We start from the raw sequence: 20,826 nt of genomic DNA on the forward strand, positions 1-20,826 counted from the left end.
TAAACGGTGGACTCAATGACATCACGCTGGACTCAAATCAGCTCATTAGCATGGCATGTGGCATCTTTGTGTGTATATTATGAGGTAACCATCTGTCACACCAGTAAGTGAATGCATCTAAGGTACTTTTTAGTAGTAAATGATTGTATATAATCAGTTAGATAATAATCAAATATCCACATGACAGGTTCCCTTTAAGCCTTAGTAATTGTTCAAACTGCTTCTGCGTTTTGGTGCATCTTCTGTATCCTGAGCTTTCGGTGCATGCACTGGAGTCTCTTGGCCCAGGGGGGTCAGCTGCCAGCTACACTGGGACTATCCCAGGAGGTATTGGTCTGGTTGCTTCTTTGCAGCAAAGAATACTCCTACGATCATTATTTAGAGTTGCAAGGAGCTGTCCCTGCAAGCCTTATGTACAGTGATGCTTAAAAGTTTTGGAACCCTTTGACCTTAATCCTAATAGTAAACAAAGATAACCAAATCAAATGAGTCTAAAACATTGATTAATGTAAGAAAAGAAAACCAGCCATTTACCTCACACGGATCCAGAGATCTCCCCATTCATTGCTCTGCTAGATTTATATCAAGATGGCAGCTCAAGGGGAGTGTCCTTTCTAATACAGCTAAGGGGGTATGTTTCAGCTCTCCCTATCACAACTCAGGAGGCAGTTGAGGGATGAAACTGAGCATGTGCGGCCATCTCAGTGAGCAGGTCAAAGAAATAGGAAAAAAAAAACAGCAGGTGGTGCTATACAGATACATTTTATGGTATAACTCAGTGGCTATGCTAAATTTTTAATTACATGCAATAACAAAACTATTAAGATCCAGGTGCTGGTTTGAAAACTGTAAAATATTTTTTGTTGGACAACCCCTTTAAAGAACTGGGATATATCAAAGTCTGATCTTCACAACACATTTGTGGAAGTGAAGCAGTGGGACATCCATAATATGTTAGGTTTTGTATGATCTATCTTTTTATGATTGCTAGATAGAAAATGTATGTGTATGTATTTTAAGAAAAACAAATTTTGATTGTAATTTAACTACTTCAGCTCCCCTAACTTAAAACACCTTAATGACCAGACCACTTTTTACAATTCTGCACTACACTACTTTCACGGTTTATTGCTCGGCCATGCAACTTACCACCCAAATGAATTTTACCTCCTTTTTTTCTCACTAATAGAGCTTTTATTTGGTGGTATTTCATTGCTGCTGACATTTTTACTTTTTTTTATATTAATCGAAACTGACCAAAATTTTTGCAATTAATTTCGGTTGTAAAATTTTTCAATTAAAACTACATTTCTATAAAAAAAATCTCAAAATGTATTGTTCTACATGTTCTTGATAAAAAAAAATGCAATAAGTGTATATTTATTGGTTTGGGTAAAAGGTATAGCGTTTACAAACTATGGTGCAAAAATGTGAATTTCCGCATTTTGAAGCAGCTCTGACTTTCTGAGCACCTGTCATGTTTCCTGAGGTTCTACAATGCCCAGACAGTAGAAACACCCCACAAATGACCCCATTTTGGAAAGTAGACACCCTAAGGTACTCGCTGATGGGCATAGTGAGTTCATGGAAGTTTTTTAGTTTTTGTCACAAGTAAGCGGAAAATTATTATTTTTTTATTTTTTTTTACAAAGTCTCATATTCCACTAACTTGTGACAAAAAATAAAATTTTACATGAACTAACCATACCCCTCACGGAATACCTTGGGGTGTCTTCTTTCCAAAATTGGGTCACATGTGGGGTATTTATACTGCCCTGGCATTTTAGGGCCCCTAAAGCGTAAGAAGTAGTTTGGAATCCAAATTCGTAAATATGCCCTGTGAAATACTGAAAGTACTCATTGGAATTTGGGCCCCTTTGCGCATCTTGGCTGCAAAAATGTGTCACACATGTGGTATCGCAGTACTCAGAAGAAGTAGGGCAATGTGTTTTGGGGTGTCTTTTTACATATACCCATGCTGGGTGAGAGAAATATCTCTCTAAAAGACAACTTTTCCCATTTTTTTATACAAAGTTGTCATTCAACAGAGATATTTCTCACACAAAGTTTGGGTATATGTAAAAATACACCCCAAAACACATTGCCCTACTTCTCCTGAGTACGGCGATACCACATGTGTGACACTTTTTTGCAGCCTAGGTGCGCAAAGGGGCCCAAATTCCAATGAGTATCTTTTAGGAGGGCATTTTTAGGCATTTGGATTCTCACTCTTTAGGGCCCCTAAAATGCCAGGGCAGTATAAATACCCCACTAGTGACCCCATTTTGGAAAGAAGACACCCCAAGGTATTCCGTGAGGGGCATGGCGAGTTCCTAGAAGATTTTTTTTGGCACAAGTTAGCGGAAAATGTTTTTTTTTTTTGTTTTCTCACAAAGTCTCCCTTTCCGCTAACTTGTGACAAAAAGTTAAATTTTTCATGGACTCAATATGCCTCTCAGCGAATACCTTGGGGTGTCTACTTTCCGAAATGGGGTCATTTGTGGGGTATTTATACTGCCCTTGCATTTTAGGGGCCCTAAAGCGTGAGAAGAAGTCTGGAATATAAATGTCTAAAAATTGTTACGCACTTGGATTCCGTGAGGGGTATGGTGAGTTCATGTGAGATTTTATTTTTTGTCACAAGTTAGTAAGAAAAAAAAATAAAAAATTCCGCTAACTTGTGCCAAAAAAAAAAATATATATTCTATGAACTCGCCATGCCCCTCAAAAGTGATCTTTAAAGCACCGCAGCGATTTTACTGTGTATTTGCAGTGATCAGAAAAAAATAACAATTCTGTCACTGCGGTGGGGCGGACTGAACGCAAGTGTGCGCACAAGATCAGACCTGATCGGGCGAACACTGCGTTTTTTGTAGAGCCTATAGAACATGTCCTATTCTTAATGCCTAAAGGCATTTTCTATATAGTTCTGGCAATGTGCGGATCCGCAAAATTCGGAAAGCACATTGCCGGTGTCCGTGTTTTGCAGATCTGCGGTCCTTGGATCCGCAAAACACATATGGACGTCTGAATGGAGCCTTACAAGGGGGTGATCAATGACAGGGGAGTGATCAGGAAGTCTAAATGGGGCGATCACCCCCCTGTCAGGCTCCATTCAGACGTCCGTATGTGTTTTGCGGATCTGCGGATCCGCAAAACACATACGGACGTCTGAATGGAGCCTTACAGGGGGGTGATTAATGACAGGGGGGTGATCAGGGAGTCTATATGGGGTGATCACCCCCCTGTAAGGCTCCATTCAGATGTCCGTATGTGTTTTGCGGATCTAAGGATCCGCAAAACACATACGGCCGTCTGAATGGAGCCTTACAGGGGGGTGATCAATGACAGGGGGTGAGCAGGGAGTCTATATTGGGTGATCAGGGGTTAATAAGTGACGGGGGGGTGTAGTGTAGTGTGGTGATTGGTGCTACTTATTACAGAGTTGCCTGTGTCCTCTGGTGGTCGACCCAAGCAAAAGGGACCACCAGAGGACCAGGTAGCAGGTATATTAGACGCTGTTATCAAAACAGCATCTAATATACCTTTTTGGGGTTAAAAAAAATAATCTCATCTACAGCCTGCCAGCGAATGAGCGCCGCTGGCAGGCTGTAGATGCACTCGTTTACCTCCGGTTCCTGTGAACGCGCGCTCCTGTGTGCGAGCGCTCACAGGAAATATCGCCTCTCGCGAGAGGACGCGCCATCGCGTCCAGGAGGAATAACAGGGCCGCCGCCAGGACGCAATCCTGCGTGCGGCGGTCCTGAGGCGGTTAAATATTATTTTAGAATATTTGTTATGGGGGTGTTTTCATTTATATAGGATTTACTTGTATTATCGACATTATTGATTTATATATTGTTTTGATTCACTGATATTTACAGTATTTTGCCTTTGATGGTTTTGTGTACAGTTATTTTCTATGCTGGTTGAAATCCAATATGTGGTTGATATTTGATATCTATGGTGCGCTTGAGTGTTCATATTGGACATTTTTATTTATTTATCTTTTTTTGTATAACATGAAGTGGTTTAGTTGAGATTATTTTTGGGCATATCCAGAAGTTACGTTTTCTTTGGACATATGCTGTACTCTCTGTGAAACACTTAGCAACCTCTTAAGCTGCACATATGGAGGTTATCATCCAGTCAAGTATTTCACGGTGGTGGCAAAACGCATGCTGCTTCTCGCTCTTTTTCTCCCCCAGCAGCGTATTTATTTTCTATTATCTATACTGTATTATATTTTGTTGTGGGAGGTCTTAACTTTGTATGTTTTCTAGCACTAGTATTATTGGTGTTGTTTTGTTGTATTATTTCGGTAGTTATGTATTGGTATTGATATATTTATTGTTTATATTGTGTATGTCTGTGGGCTTACAATATACATGTATTGTGGGTTAGTGAGCAGTTACATAGGGCAGGCACGTATCATGGTGCTTGATGTATTGGGTAGCTTTTTGTGCTTTTTAATTGTTTTTAAGTTTTGCTTGTCTGCATTATTTAATAAATACTTATATTTGTGCATTTTGCGATTTATTTTAGAAAAATTAGTTTTATAGTTTTTGTCTAGTCTTCTTGTGTGTGTAGCAGCTATACTTCATTGTATGGAGTAGTGCCTGCATATTAGTGTTTATATCAGGCAGGAAAAGGTTACAAAACCATCTCTAAAGAGTTTAGACCACCAATCCACAGTCAGACAGAACCTTCCCCAGGAGTAGTCGACTAACAAAGATCACACCAAGAATAAGGCATGTCTGTAAGGTCACAAAGGTAACCTCGAAGCAACTAAAGGCCTTTCTCAAATTAGCTAATGTTAATATTCATGAGTCCACCTGAACAATAATGGTGTGTATGACAGGAATGCAAGGAGAAAGCTGCTGCTCACTAAAAAGAACATTGCTGCCTGTCTGCAGTTTGCTAAAGATCACCTGAACAAGCCAGAAGGCTACTGGAACAATGTTTTGTGGATGGATGAGACCAAATTAGAACTTTTTGGTTTAAATGAGAAGTGCTAAGTTTGTAGAAAGGAAAACACTGCATTCCTACATAAAAAAAACCATCGCATGGTGGTGGCACTATGGTTTGTGCTTGTTTCGTTGCAACTGGGCCAGGAAGGCTTGCCATCATAAATGGAACAATTAATTCTCAATTATGCCAAAACAATCTAAAGGACAATTTCGGGACATCTGTCCAGGAGCTCAATCTCAAAAGAACAAGGGTCATGCAGCAAAACAATGACCCTAAGCATACAAGTCTTCTAACAAAGAATGGTTAAAGAATAAAGTAAAAGCTTTGGAATGGCCAAGTTAAGGTCCTGACCTTAAAAGGGTTATCGGGGGAACACATTTTTCCCTTTGCCTGTGCTTCCCCATCAGGCCTTGCAACTTACTAATGCACTTGCACTACTCTTTCTGTCTCACTCCGGAGATCGGTAAAGTGGTCATATTGACATCACGAACAGGCCTCCTATGATCTCCACTGTCAGAATCCCGGCTCAAATGGTTTGATGTCAGACCCATCTGATCTTGGAATGGGCTGTTTGAACCTCTCAATCCACAAGCAGAGTCCAGTGCTTATCATAGTGAAGCTATGTGGGAAGAAACATTAGGAGGAGTCAGCAAGGGGATGATGGAGGGTGTAATAGGCAGAGTTTTTGGCCGAGGGAATAGAGTAGTAGGCGTTCACATTTCTAGTTGATCTTGCAGAACACAGTTCCATGGAAAGTGTTGTGGCTGCAGCTCACCTACGCCCATAACCTGGAAGTTTGGGTTATAAAGACTGGAGTGCAGGGGGAGCATGGAGATAGAAATGAAGACTTAGGAAAAGACAGGCACAGTATTATGATATGTAGGAGAATAGACAAGGTTTTCACAATTAAATGACATTTATAGGATCCCACAACAGAAATGTTGCGGGAAGATCTGAAATGGGAGGAAACCCACCAACATAACTGAGTTGAAGCTGTTTTGTAATGTAACTTAAAGAGGACCTTTCACCAGAAAAAAGTATCTAAACTGACTATACAGACGTGTAGAGCGGCGCCCAGGGATCCCCCTGCACTTACTGTTATCCCCGGACGCCGCTCCGTTCTCCGGTTATAGCCTCCGGTATGTTCATAGTTAGGCTCCACCCAGGGGAACCTGCCGGCGTCTCTTTCTCCTATGCTGTAGCGCTGGCCAATCGCAGCACTCAGCTCATAGCCAGGCTATGAGCTGAGCGCTGCGATTGGCCAGCGCTACAGCATAGGAGAAGGAGACCGCGGTAGGTTCCCCTGGGTGGAGCCTAACTATGAACATACCGGAGGCTATAACCGGAGAACGGAGCGACGCCCGGGGATAACAGTAAGTGCAGGGGGATCCCTGGGCGCCGCTCTACACGTCTGTATAGTCAGTTTAGATACTTTATTCTGGTGAAAGGTCCTCTTTAACCAGAAAAGATTAGTTGCAGTTGTTGCTGCAAAAGGGAGTCACTTCTGCAAAGGTGCACATGCTTTTGCCACTCACAGACATGTGATATAGATTATTTTGTGATGTAGTTTTAGGGTTAATTTATGCAAAAATATAGTAAAATCTGAAGGGTTCAAGCACCATTGCGTATGCTGCCACCTATAACCTTATGACTGTATGCTGAACCCAAAACAGAGACAATAACAAGGATGATTACATGGTTTACAAAGCAGGCTTCCAGGGGTGTTGTGGTGGCTAGAAGAATTATCTCATGATCTGTGATCAGTAATTTGGGTGCCTACAGCTGCAGAGTGGAATTGCATTGTATTTACCGATTTGTTCAGAGGTTGCTACGGCCAGGGGCAGACTGGAAACTTAAAGTGGCCCTGGAAAATATATACGAAAAGTGGCCCCGTTTTGTAGTTGGGTCCAAACTGATGGAAGGCAGGGCCAGAACTACCATATTGTAGCACAATATACCACCACAACAGAGCCCAACTCCACAGTCCATCACAAAATACTGCCAGCAGCACAAAATACATCCCAAAAACTTCCACTGGCCGGTCCCATGGGGCACAGAAGCCAGTAGTCACATGGACAGTACCGTTTCACAATTTGTGAACACAAAGAGATAAAAGGAACATGAGATCCCAATACATAACGTCCCTGTTTCCTAATGTTGACAGAGGCCACAGGATCACACAACTGCAATGAAGAGCAGTACATCTTTTAAATGTATCTTGTTTTGCTAGAACTATTAAAATATAATTTATAATAGATGGAAACCCCTTTGAAATAATACCAACCTTACTGCTCTCCCGGCACTCCTGTTCTGACACTTTCCGAGTCCCTAATAGTCTCTAATTTCTGGTCTCTCTCAACACAAGAAATGTTGACCACTCAGCCAAGCACTGGCCACAGCAGAGACCCGGCTCAGCTAGCAAGCATTTCTGTGTGGAGAGGGACCAAGAAGAAGACACCAACAGGGGACCTGGAAGGTGATGGAATGAGAGTGGCTGGGGGGATCGCGAGTATGACTTCTTTAACCCCTTCACACTATATACGTATCTGTACATCATAAGCATTAAGGGGAAGTATGGAGTGAGCCTACACGCTGTGCTTGCTCCACATGCAGCGGATGCTGGCTGCATAATACAGCAGAACGGAGATAACTCCAACCCCAGTCATTTAATCCCTCAGATGCCGTTTTCAAAAGCGACCGCAACATCTATGGGGTTAGACAGAAGGAGCGGGTTCCTTCTGTCCTCCAATCAGAGCCCTTACGGTGAAATTGTGGGCCTCTGATTGGCTGCTACGTTAGTCTGGGGCCTTGTGAAAAAGCTCCCAGGCCTGTCATAGCAAGCTGCTTCTCATGTTAGAGGCATGGCTGGTCAGGCAGGCTGTAAAAAAATCACATACATTCACATAGTATTCTATTGCAGTCTATGGTACGAGCAATCAGAAGATCGCATGTACAAGTCACCTAAGGGGAATAATATGTACTGTGAAAAAGTGTTGTTTTTTTTGAAAATATAGAAAACGTGATTTCTAATCACCTGCCTTTTCCAATTTTACACATAAAAATAAACAATAAAAAAAAAAACACATCATTGGTATCACCAGGTCCGAAAATGTCTAAACTATTAAAATAAAAAAAATATTTATTGTGTGGGAAAAACAGCATTACAAAAAATAGCCCATTTGCTGTTTTTTGATCATGTTGCACTCCCAAAAATGGAATTACAAGCTATCAAAACATCATATGTACCCCCAAAATGGTATCAATAAAAAATACAGCATGCCCCAGAAAAAATTAGCCTTCATACAACTCTGTAGATGGAAAAACAAAAAGCTTATGGCTGTCGGAATATGGAGATGCAAAGAAAAAACTTTTTTTAAGTTTTAATTTTTTAAAGTAATAAAACATAAGAAAAACTATGGTACATAAATTTGGTATTACCGTAATCATACCCAACTGCAGAATCAGGTTGTCATAATATTTTCAGTGAACAGTAAACACTGTAAACACAAAACCCCAAAAAAATCAAGGCAAATGTTTTTGTTTGTTTTTTAATACAAGCTACAGTACATTAAATGGAGCCATTAAAAAAACATGTCCTGCAAAAAAATAAGCCCTCATAAGGCTATGTGAGTGGAGAATTTAAAAAGTTATGATTCTTGGAAGATAGGGAGGAAAAAAACAAAACGTAAAATCAAAAATTGGCTGCGTCCTTAATGGGGTTGTCCCACAAAAATATTGTACATTTCAATATAGCGCCTGTATGTAAACAGTTTTGTAACTGAATTTAATTAAAAAATATAGTACAGCCACTAAGTTATTCAATGAAATCTGTCTGTATAGCGCCACCTGTTGTTGGTTCTTTTCCTTATTTCTCTATCCACCTGAGTGAGGTGGACACATGCTCAGTTCCATCCTTCAACTGTGAAAGGACACACACCCTTAAAATAAAACTAAAAGAGAAATTGGTGCAATAAATAAGGAGAGTTCTGGATCCATGTGAGGTACAGGGCTGGTTCTAGATTTGTTAGAAAGAGATTATCTTGTACAATATGATGTCTTATTTTCATTTTTTACTTTAATCATGGCATAACCCCTTTAAGTGGTTCATTTTTTAAGCCATTCTTTAAAGAAAATACTGAACCCACCAGACAACCCCTTTAATAACAGTCATCCTCCCTTTATTATCATACTCACAATGGTCAAGAATCAAATAGTCCTTACATGGTAAAGACAATGAGCAGGTAAAACTGAAGACTTTTTTCCTCCTTAAAAAGGCGTAGTTTAGTTGCTTTCAGTGGTATTTGTCGGGACGAATCTCAGCACTTATGCCGGAAACAGGCTGGATTCCCGCCAGGTACCATTATATGTGGCTTGGTGGTGCTTCAGCTTTTTCCAGCTATGCCGGACACGATAAACTCCGGCAGTCTGTTCGGGTAGAGGAACAGCCTGCCAGAAAAGTTTTGTGCTACTATGAAAATAACCTTATTACATATTGTACCCCAGTGAGGGTTGCACAGGGAGAGGAATGTGAAACCTTTCAGTGTTTCTATAGTACTTTTATCTGTTAAAGAGAATTTTAGAAAATTGTTGTAATCAGTTAATAAAAGAAAATAGTAGATTAAAATGTCAAGAATCACCATAAAGTGAAATCTGTTCCTTTAGAGGTGAAAGAATCAAATAACAGATTTACATGCAAGAAAAGCGCTACATGATAAATTTACACACCAAAAGTCACATTCTGTTAAACCACGGCGCTGCTTAGGCTTGAAAAGCATATCAGAGAGGAACAGATTCCAAGTGATGCGTTCACTCATAACTTACACAAAATGGTTTGCAGTATTTAATTTATCTCAAATCTGAGCGGCTTTTACTCTTGAGCTACCTTGCAGATAATAGCCATAGCCATACCCAACAACTGCACTTCCAACAAAGCAGTATCGGACATTTTCCAAGTCACATACTGTACCTCTCTATGTATGCCGCTTGGCTAAGGCAGGTTCTTGTGCGCTGTTGTATGCTCTTCGTAGGTTTTCTTACCAATGGACTTTTCTTTATTGGTGCTGCCTTTGAAATTGTAGCACTGAAATATATATATAAAAAAAAAAAATGAATTTACGCTATGACACAAGCATTGAAAATAGACGGCTTCACATTGTGTTTTTGTCATTAACATTGTGGTTTCTGGCATTTCTGACATTTACCCCCAATTAGGCCTGCACAATATATCGCCAAAGCAATCGCAATAAATCGCCATATCGCAATCGCCAATTGGCCAACCCAAAAATGCTGCAATTGTATTACCATATTTTTCGCTTTATAAAACGGGCTCCCACCCCCCCCCCCCCCCCAAAGTGGGGGGAAAATGGCAGTGCGTCTTATAAAGCGATGGTTGACTTTTTACGTGGCTGACACGGATGTATCGCCGGCCGCTATGTTGCACAGCGCGGCCGGCGATGCATCAGTTACAGTATGGGGAGGGAGAAGGGGCTGGAGGCAAGTCGTTATTTTAATGAACAAATGTTCTTTTATTTATTCTATTTTATTTATCTGTTCTGTGCAGTGCTATTAAGAAAATGGCAAGTTTTGTATTTTGTACTTTTGCAGTAATGCAAATGTTATTTAATTTAGTAAAATATGTTTTATTTTGAAAAACACTGTGCATTTCAGTTCTTGAGTTAAGCATAACTACATTTCAGCATTATCAGTAATTTCTGTGTGCTTTTGCCTTGAAAATCCAAGCAAATAGACCTCTAGCACAATTCCCTTAAAATATTGCATCGCATATTGGTATCGCAATTTTTAGGGCCCTAATCACAATCGCACAAAATTCCCATATTGTGCAGCCCTACCCCCAATGGATGACACTGGTACAGGCATACAGTTATATCCATCACCAATAGGCTCCCATGTAAATTGTAAAAAACTAAAAAAATTATTGCATGCCTCTGTATGCTATATGTGCAGCAAAAGTAAGGGTATACCAACATATAGCAGGCTAGCAGAGGTCATAAGGGTAATGTTTTGATCTCCATTCAGTGAATTAGGTAGAATGACCTGCTTTTGTCTACTCAATAACTAGAGAGAATGTGCTTTTCTGGTACAGCAGTAGTTACATATGTTCTTCTGGTGGAAGATTTGGCATCTGAAGACCCTACATGAAGGTTCAGAGACAACCAGACAATGGTGAACCACTGCGAGCTTTATAGAACTCCCGAACATAATCCATGTCTACATCTCATTTGAGACCCTTCTTCATTAAGGAACTGTCTCACTCTAACACGATGAGCTCCAATTTTAAATACAGGTCAGGCAGCTGTTGTCCAAGCTATGATACTATGTTCCTGACTCCCCTACAAACATGGATCTTTTATTCAGCTCGAAGCGGTGTAGTAGACAAATGTGTTGGAAACAACTCATCCCCGGCAAAAACAAAATTATTGGTCTCCTCAGACAAGAGAATTAAGTTGTGTGATTTGCATACGGATTAGATCTTCTCCAAGATATATTAGTTACCCTTTTTTGCCAAAAAAAGAAGCAGAATCCGAAGAAAGGCAAAAACCTTTCTAAATGCACCAGGATACAGTTGACATTTAAAAGTTACTGAAGGCAGGTTAGATGTGGGACAAATCATATCACAAAATACAGCTTTATGTACATTTTATGTCAAAAGTACTGTAAAATCCAGACACCACTGAGCAGTTCATAGCGACATACCAACCATTAAACATTACGGTCCAAACCTCATCCAGAGGTTTAAAGTATTATAGTGATTGATGGTCACCGCTACAAGAAAGAAGCACAATAAGTAACCTGCATTGTTAGAACTAAGATGGGAAGGTGGGATTCTTTTCTCTGTGGCAGCAATATACAGGCATTAGAAGTGTTTCCGAAGTCAATCAATAGGATAGACAAAACATTTGACAGCAATAATCTCAAATAAAGACAGGTCATGCTGTATATGTCTATTACGAGTCAGGGCATCAACAGAAGGTAGATTAGATGGATGGGGTGCATATCTCACCGAGAATGCTCAGTTGGGGAGGTAAAAGAATCCAGGAAACATAGAAACATAGAATGTGTCGGCAGATAAGAACCATTTGGCCCATCTAGTCTGCCCAATATATCTGAATCCTATGAATAGTCCCTGGTCCTATCTTATATGAAGGATAGCCTTATGCCTATCCCATGCATGCTTAAACTCCTTCACTGTATTTGCAGCTACCACTTCTGCAGGAAGGTTATTCCATGCATCCACTACTCTCTCAGTGAAGTAATACTTCCTTATATTACTTTTAAACCTTTGCCCCTCTAATTTAAAACTGTGTCCTCTTGTGGTAGTTTTTCTTCTTTTAAAAATGCTCTCCTCCTTTACCGAGTTGATTCCCTTTATGTATTTATAAGTTTCTATCATATCCCCTCGGTCTCTTCTTTCTTCCAAGCTATACATATTAAGGTCCTTTAACCTTTCCTGGTAAGTTTTATCCTGCAATCCATGTACTAGTTTAGTAGCTCTTCTCTGAACTCTCTCTAGAGTATCTATATCCTTCTGGAGATTTGGCCTCCAGTACTCCGCACAATACTCCAAGTGAGGTCTCACCAGTGTTCTGTACAGTGGCATAAGCACTTCACTCTTTCTACTGCTTATACCTCTCCCTATACATCCAAGCATTCTGCTGGCATTTTGTGCTGCTCTATTACATTGTCTTCCCACCTTTAAGTCTTCTGAAATAATTACTCCTAAATCCCTTTCCTCAGATACTGCGGTCAGGACTGTGTCAAATATTCTATATTCTGCCCTTGGGTTTTTACGCCCCAGGTGCATTATCTTGCACTTATCCACATTAAATTTCAGTTGCCAGAGTTCTGACCATTCTTCTAGTTTTCCTAAATCCTTTTCCATTTGGCGTTTCCCTCCAGGAACATCAACCCTGTTACATATCTTTGTGTCATCAGCAAAAAGACAAACCTTACCATCGAGGCCTTTTGCAATATCACTTATGAAGATATTAAACAAAATTGGTCCCAGTACAGATCCCTGTGGAACCCCACTGGTAACATGACCTTGTTTTGAATGTTCTCCATTGACTACAACCCTCTGTTGTCTGTCACTCAGCCACTGCCTAATCCACTCAACAATATGGGAGTCCATGCTCAATGACTGCAGTTTATTGATAAGTCTTCTGTGTGGGACAGTGTCAAAAGCCTTACTAAAATCTAGATATGCGATGTCTACTGCACCTCCACCGTCTATTATTTTAGTCACCCAGTCAAAAAAATCTATAAGATTAGTTTGACATGATCTCCCTGAAGTAAACCCATGTTGTTTTTCATCTTGCAATCCATGGGATTTTAGATGTTCCACAATCCTATCCTTTAATAGGGTTTCCATTAATTTGCCTACTATTGATGTCAGACTCACTGGTCTATAGTTGCTCGATTCCTCCCTACTACCTTTCTTGTGAATGGGCACGACATTTGCCAATTTCCAATCTTCCGGGACGACTCCTGTTACTAATGATTGGTTAAATAAATCTGTTAACGGTTTTGCCAGCTCACCACTAAGCTCTTTTAATAATTTTGGGTGTATCTCATCAGGCCCCTGTGACTTATTTGTCTTCACTTTAGACAGCAAACTTAGAACATCTTCCTCTGTAAAGACACATGCATCAAACGATTTATTAGTCATCCTTTCTAGTGGAGGTCCTTCTCCTTTTTCTTCTGTAAAAACTGAACAGAAGTATTCATTAAGGCAGTCGGCTAGCCCTTTATTCTGTTCTACATACCTTCCGTCCTTTGTTTTTAATTTAGTTATTCCTTGTTTTAATTTCCTTTTTTCATTTATATATCTGAAGAATGTCTTATCCCCTTTTTTCATAGACTGAGCTAGTTTTTCTTCTGCCTGCGCTTTAGAAGTTCTTATAACTTGCTTGGCCTCTTTCTGCCTAATCTTGTAGATTTCCTTATCTTCATTGCTCTGGTTTTTTTTATAATTACAAAATGCTAGCTTTTTATTTTTAATGATTTGGGCCACTTCTGCTGAGTACCACAGTGGTCTCTTCCTTTTTTTGCTTTTACTGACAAGTCTAATGCAATTTTCTGTTGCCTTCAATAATGCACCTTTTAAGTAGTCCCATTTCTCCTGGACTCCATGTAATCCGTTCCAGTCTGATAAGGACTCATTTATGACTAATTTCATTTTTGAAAAGTCTGTTTTTCTAAAATCTAAAACTTTTGTTTTTGTGTGGTGGGACTCTTTCACAGTTCTTATATTAAACCACACTGACTGGTGATCACTAGATCCCAAGGTTTCGCCTACAATGAATACCAAATCCAAAATGGCCTCCCTCCGGGTTGGCTCCTCAACCATTTGTTGTAGGGATAACCCCAGTAGGGAATTTAGAATATCTGTACTCCTGGTAGAACTTGCTATTTTGGTTTTCCAGTTTATATCTGGAAGATTGAAATCTCCCATAATGATAACTTTTCCTTTCATTGTCATTTTAGCTATTTCTTCAACTAGTAGATCATCTAGTTCTTTAACTTGACCAGGTGGTCTATATATCACACCTACACGAGTTACTGCATGATTAGCAAACTGCAACGTAACCCAAACTGACTCTATGTTGGCCTCACCAACTTGTATTAGGTTAGATTTAATGCTATCTTTCACATACAGGGCCACTCCTCCTCCTTTCTTGCCTTCTCTGTCTCTTCTGTATAAAGAGTACCCTGGTATGGTTATGTCCCAGTCATTTCTTTCATTAAACCATGTCTCCGTAACAGCCACTAAATCTACATTCTCAGATGCCATTATTGACCCAAGTTCATTTATTTTTATACCTAAACTGCGAGCATTTGTAGACAGGACTCTGAGCTTATCATTTCTTAACCTCTGTGCTTCTAACCTGTTCTGGCATTGTTTCGGGGGGCAATTGGACTCTTTTATTTTCACTCTTTTGCCCCCCCCCCCCCCTTCCTAGTTTAAATACTCTTTCGCAAATTCTTGGAGTTGTTCACTAAGTAAATTTGGTTGGTTTCAGCGATGTGTAGTTTGCTGAATCACCTTTCTTTAAAGTTTTTTATGGACCTGTATTTTTATGTAATGGCCAGTAGTTGTCGGTAGTGGGACATGCCATTCCCTCTTCACTCCAGTAGAATACTTTCCCTTAGCCTGAGGCAAACCCAAGTGTAGCTGCTGGACTCACAGTGAGGATAAACTTATTCAGCCTCAGTGCTGGAAGCTGCTTGAGCTGTGGGCTGTGTAAATCCTAATATCCAGTGTTATGCACAAAAAAAAAAAAAACACTGTTTACTTAGAGTCCAGACAGGCAAAGACTTTTATTTTGTTGTTTGTGTTCAATTTTAGTGCTGTGAATTTACGCAAGTTAATGTATAATTTAGATGGGGGAAAAAACGGTATTGGACTTTTTAAACTGCTTAATCCTGTTTAATCTATCACTACCGACCCCGTTCACACCCGGATCCTAACAATAGACAGATAAGATAGAAAGATGTTGCATGGCCCTCACTACTATTGTTTTAAATGTATGGATTTGTTTGTTCACAAACCCTCGGATTGTAAAGTGCTGCTGAATAAACAGACATTATAGAAATAAAAAGTATGATGGTTGGACAGACAGAAAGTGTAAGCTCTTGCAAGACCCTTACTCCTATTGTCTGTAATGTATGGTTTTGTCTGTTCCCATACTCTCAAATTGTGAAGTGCTGCAGGACATGTCAACATCGTAGAAATAAAAATTTGGATGGGTGGATGGATTGACAGATAGACACTGTAGAAACACACTTTCACAAATTAGTAGACCGAGGGGGTCATTTATTAAACAGAACACAATAACAATCTGACACAGACTGCGGCGCAAAGGTCCTCTGTGCCCCAATCTGGATTTCTCCCCACTCAAGCCAGGTGTAAAAAGGTGGGTGTGGTGTGGGCGTGGAAAGGGACAGGCCGGCAAGCTCGTTTCATTTAACATTTTCTACGCCTGATGCCTCTTCATAACTCTGGCGGATCCATTGCAGGGCCTTATTAAGACAAGCGTCTAAAACACTGGTCTTAATAAATGTGCCCCAAAGCATTTTTTTCAAGTTCTAACCCAAAAAAGTAGAGAATGCTGAAAACCTTGCACAGAGTAAGTATATACGTGAGACATATAAGGGATGTCAGAATAGCATTAGTTTCTCAAATATCTGCATATAAGATCCTGCCATCATGTCTGAACCTAACAGTGCAGGATAATGCCATATGTGGGAGAAGGTAATTCTACGTCAATCTCCCAGGTTACAGAATAGTCTGACAGGCCAAAGGAACATATTCATGTAAAAAAGTCCTTCATTTTGTCTGTTCTACTGTAGAGAGAATAGCAGAATATTGGCATGAAGGGTTCCAACCATGTGGCCCAAAGGAAAGAAGAAAGCACTAATGACGAGGGGTGAGTCATCTGCAAGAAACTCTATACTCCTTGGTCCCTCATTAAGCAGTTCTTCCATCTGTCAAATTATTCATTTCAATTCACTAGCTCAATGTAGAATGAAGGTAGTTCAACTTCCATGGTATAATTTTTCCAGATGCCAATATTAGACACATGATTTTTTCTGAGCCTGCAACTGACAAGAGACGTGAGAAAGTAGAATGTGCATGAGGTGCTTGTGTTGTGAGGTGCAATGTGATGAACAGCTTTACCTCAAAATGTTATAATGATTCAGTGACCAACGTGTGGAACAGAGGCGCTACCTCTACAACATGATGATGCTGAATGAGGAACTCATATCACCACCCATAGTACAGTGGCATGGAAAAGCTTGGCCACCCCTTGTCAAAATTACTGTTACTGTGAACAATTAAGCAAGCTGAAGATGTAATGATCTCTGAAAGGTATAAAGTTAAAAACACACTTTTCAACATTTTAAGCATTATCAGTCAACTTTTTTGGTTTTGTACAATTTTTTTGTGAAAAGGGAAAGGAGTACTTGCAAAACTATGTGATCCCAAGGAGATTTGAGCACTCAGATTACTTTGACTGAGGTCTCATGAAAAGAACACCTCTCCAACCATTGAGCATGGGGTGGATCAATCATGCTTTGGGGTTGTGTTGCAGAGGGAAGAATGGATTCAATGAAACTGAAGTTGAAAAAAGAATGGATTCCACAAATAAATAATTATCTTAAACACACCTGAAAATTCACAATATACAGTCGTGGCCAAAAGTTTTGAGAATGACTCAGATATTGGAAATTGGAAAAGTTGCTGCTTAAGTTTTTATAATAGCAATTTGCATATACTCCAGAATGTTATGAAGAGTGATCAGATGAATTGCATAGTCCTTCTTTGCCATGAAAATTAACTTAATCCCCCAAAAACCTTTCTACTGCATTTCATTGCTGTCATTAAAGGACCTGCTGAGATCATTTCAGTATTAGTCTTGTTAACTCAGATGAGAATGTTAACAAGCACAAGGCTGGAGATCATTATGTCAGGCTGATTGGGTTAAAATGGCAGACTTGACCTGTTAAAAAGGAGGGTGATGCTTGAAATCATTGTTCTTCCATTGTTAACCATGGTGACCTGCAAAGAAACACGTGCAGCCATCATTGCATTGCATAAAAATGGCTTCACAGGCAAGGATATTGTGGCTACTAAGATTGCACCTCAATCAACAATTTATAGGATCATCAAGAACTTCAAGGAAAGAGGTTCAATTCTTGTTAAGAAGGCTCCAGGGCGTCCAAGAAAGTCCAGCAAGCGCCAGGATCGTCTCCTAAAGAGGATTCAGCTGCGGGATCAGAGTGCCACCAGTGCAGAGCTTGCTCGGCAGCAGGCAGGTGTGAGCGCATCTGCACGCACAGTGAGGCGAAGACTTTTGGAAGATGGCCTGGTGTCAAGAAGGGCAGCAGGAGAAAAGGCTTGTCCGGAGAAGAAAAGGTGAGCGCTACCATCAGTCCTGTGTCATGCCAACAGTAAAGTATCCTGGGACCATTCATGTGTGGGGTTGCTTCTCATCCAAGGGAGTGTGCTCACTCACAATTTTGCCCAAAAACACAGCCATGAATAAAGAATGGTACCAAAACACCCTCCAACAGAAACTTCTTCCAACAATCCAACAACAGTTTGGTGAAGAACAATGCATTTTCCAGCACGATGGAGCACCGTGCCATAAGGCAAAAGTGATAACTAAGTGGCTCGGGGACCAAAACGTTGACATTTTGAGTCCATGGCCTGGAAACTTCCCAGATCTTAATCCCATTGAGAACTTGTGGTCAATCCTCAAGAGGCGGGTGGACAAACAAAAACCTACTAATTCTGACAAACTCCAAGAAGTGAAAAAAAGTGGTTTTAGAGATCCGCTCACCTCTGTTCCTCCACGGTAGGTGCACCAACCACGGTTTGAGTACACCCCTCAAAAATGTGGTTTGAAATAGAAAAAATGTGGATGGGCACTCTATATGAAGGTAAATAGGACGTAATTTATTGATAAAATTTCATAAAATGCAAACAATGTATATACCAAAATAAAATAAAATATAATATACACACTCTATATCAAAATCTATAAAAATTTGGAAACAGATCAAATCATCAAGCTGCTTCCCGAAGCTGAGGCTAATATCCAATATAGATCTCACTTTTTAACAGAACTGGTTTGTTCTGAAAGTGAGGTTTTATAATGGATAGAATTGTTCGGACACACAGTCTCCGTTGTAAATGATAGTGTCTGTCCAAATATGCATATACAAGTTAAAATAACATATATAATTTCATTAGTACAAATATATGGTCCTATTAAATATAGCCACTTGAATTTCTTGTTTGGAATCCTTGATAATTTTAAATGCTATATATAACAAAGTCCTGCTCAAATTGAAACTCTTTGTGAATGGTGAACAGTCTCCTTTTGTATCCACATGGAGTTCGCTACAGATATGACCGGTCTTTCTAGTGTTAATCTTTAAGATAACGGCATCCAAGTCGAGTCACTATAGTGAAAGTCCTTAATGGTACAATCGTTAATTTCTAACGATAATTTGTTTTCCCTTAGTCCTAACAGCAGCACAGATGGGGTTAACTGCCCCTGTGGACTGGTAGGACCGGCGGAATTTTTAATGAGCCCAAGAACCAATAAACGATCTTCAGCTCCCTGAAAGGGAGGAGATCACCCCCCAGCCCACTGTGTCTTTAACAAGTATGATGTAAATTAGGGAGGGATATTTGTGTGCTGCTGTTAGGACTAAGGGAAAACAAATTATCGTTAGAAATTAACGATTCCCTTACGTCCTACCAGCAGCACAGATGGGGAGATAGCAAGATAAAACCCCTAGGGAGGGTCCTCATGCCTGGCAGAAGTAAGAACTGTCTGCCCGAAAGCCGAAAACTCTGCCATCCTAGCATCTATCCTATAATGGGAGATGAAGGTTGACTCAGAGCTCCAGGAGGCCGCCTTACAGATCAACTCTAAGGGGAGAAGGCTTCTTTCCGCAACCGAGGTGGAGACCGCCCTAGTAGAATGGGCTCTCACAAACTCGGGAGGATCTAAGGTTTGGGAGACAAAAGCTTCCTTAATGGCCTCCTTGATCCAGCGACTAATGGTGGCTTTAGACGCTTTACGGCCTTTAGACTTACCGGCAAACAGGATAAGGAGATTCTCATCTATCCTGAACTCTCTGGATCTATCCACATAGATCTGGAGGCATCTAGAAATATCCAGCGGATCTCTAGCTGGAGTATCAGAGGAGGAGGCTGTAAACAAAACTGGTAAGGAGATTACCTGGTTGATATTCTGAAAAGTAGGCACCTTAGGTCTGAAGTATGGTAGAAACTTCAGGAGTACTCTGTCCTGTAAGAAAATAATATATGGATGAATTGCAGAGAAAGCCTGCAATTCAGAAACTCTTTTGGCTGAGGCTATAGCCAGAAGAAAAACCATCTTTAAAGTCAAATATTTGAAATCAACCTCCTCCAAAGGCTCGAAGGGGGAAGATGCTAGACCCCTGAGCACTACTGAAAGATCCCACTGGGGAATGGGTTTCAGTATAGTAGGCTTTAGTCTTTCCGCCCCTTTCAGGAAGCGTTTGATGAGTGGATCCCGAGAGTATGGCCTGTTGAGACAGGCCGAGATGGCACACATTTGTACCTTCAAGGTAGCTGGAGATAGGCCTCTATCTAATCCGTCCTGAAGGAAATGTAGTATCGCAGGAAGGGGCGGATCTGCAGACGCCACCTGTTTGGAATCACACCATGCCACGAAGATTCTCATGATCCTGGAGTAGGCCTTGTTTGTAGACTCTGCTCGGGAATGCGACAAAGTTCTCAGGACCGACTCGGAAAGCCCTTCTATGTTGGGAAGGGGCTGATCAACCTCCAGGCTGTCAGGTTGAACCTGTGCAGATCTGGGCAGAGGTGAGTGTCCCACGACACCAGGGTCTGCTCCGGGGGGAGTCTCCAGTATTGTCCCCGACTCATCTGAATGAGCTGGGTAAACCAGGATCTTTTGGGCCAAAACGGTATGATGGCTATTACCGAGGCCTGATCCTGACGGATTTTCATCAATACCCTCGGTATCATGGAAAAAGGAGGGAAGATGTAAGCCAGCCTGAACCTCCACGGTATCGACAGAGCATCTATCGCCAGGGGGTTGTCTTCCCGGTACAGGGAACAGAACCTCAGCACCTTGGCGTTGAACCTGGTTGCCATGAGGTCCACCTCTGGCATACCCCAACTGTGAACTAGCTGCCTGAAGACCTCCGGATGCAGAGACCACTCCATGGTCGGTAATCCTCGACTTAAGCGGTCTGCTATCATATTGAGGGAACCTCGGATATGAACGGCAGATAGATGGGAAAGGT

At 40.8% G+C, this 20,826-nt stretch overlaps 1 protein-coding gene across 1 annotated transcript in view; it reads right to left on the minus strand.

Annotated features, from left to right (window-relative positions):
* FBXO15 (F-box protein 15) overlaps positions 1–20,826 on the minus strand; it is a 212,957-nt gene that overhangs the window by 110,354 nt on the left and 81,777 nt on the right. Inside the window, exon 3 of the mRNA XM_044293183.1 lies at positions 9,938–10,051. Coding sequence (XP_044149118.1) covers positions 9,938–10,051 — 114 coding nt within the window. The remainder of the gene's footprint in view (positions 1–9,937; positions 10,052–20,826) is intronic.

Source organism: Bufo gargarizans, chromosome 5 (assembly GCF_014858855.1).
Source record: "Bufo gargarizans isolate SCDJY-AF-19 chromosome 5, ASM1485885v1, whole genome shotgun sequence".
Taxonomy (NCBI): Eukaryota; Metazoa; Chordata; class Amphibia; order Anura; family Bufonidae; genus Bufo; species Bufo gargarizans.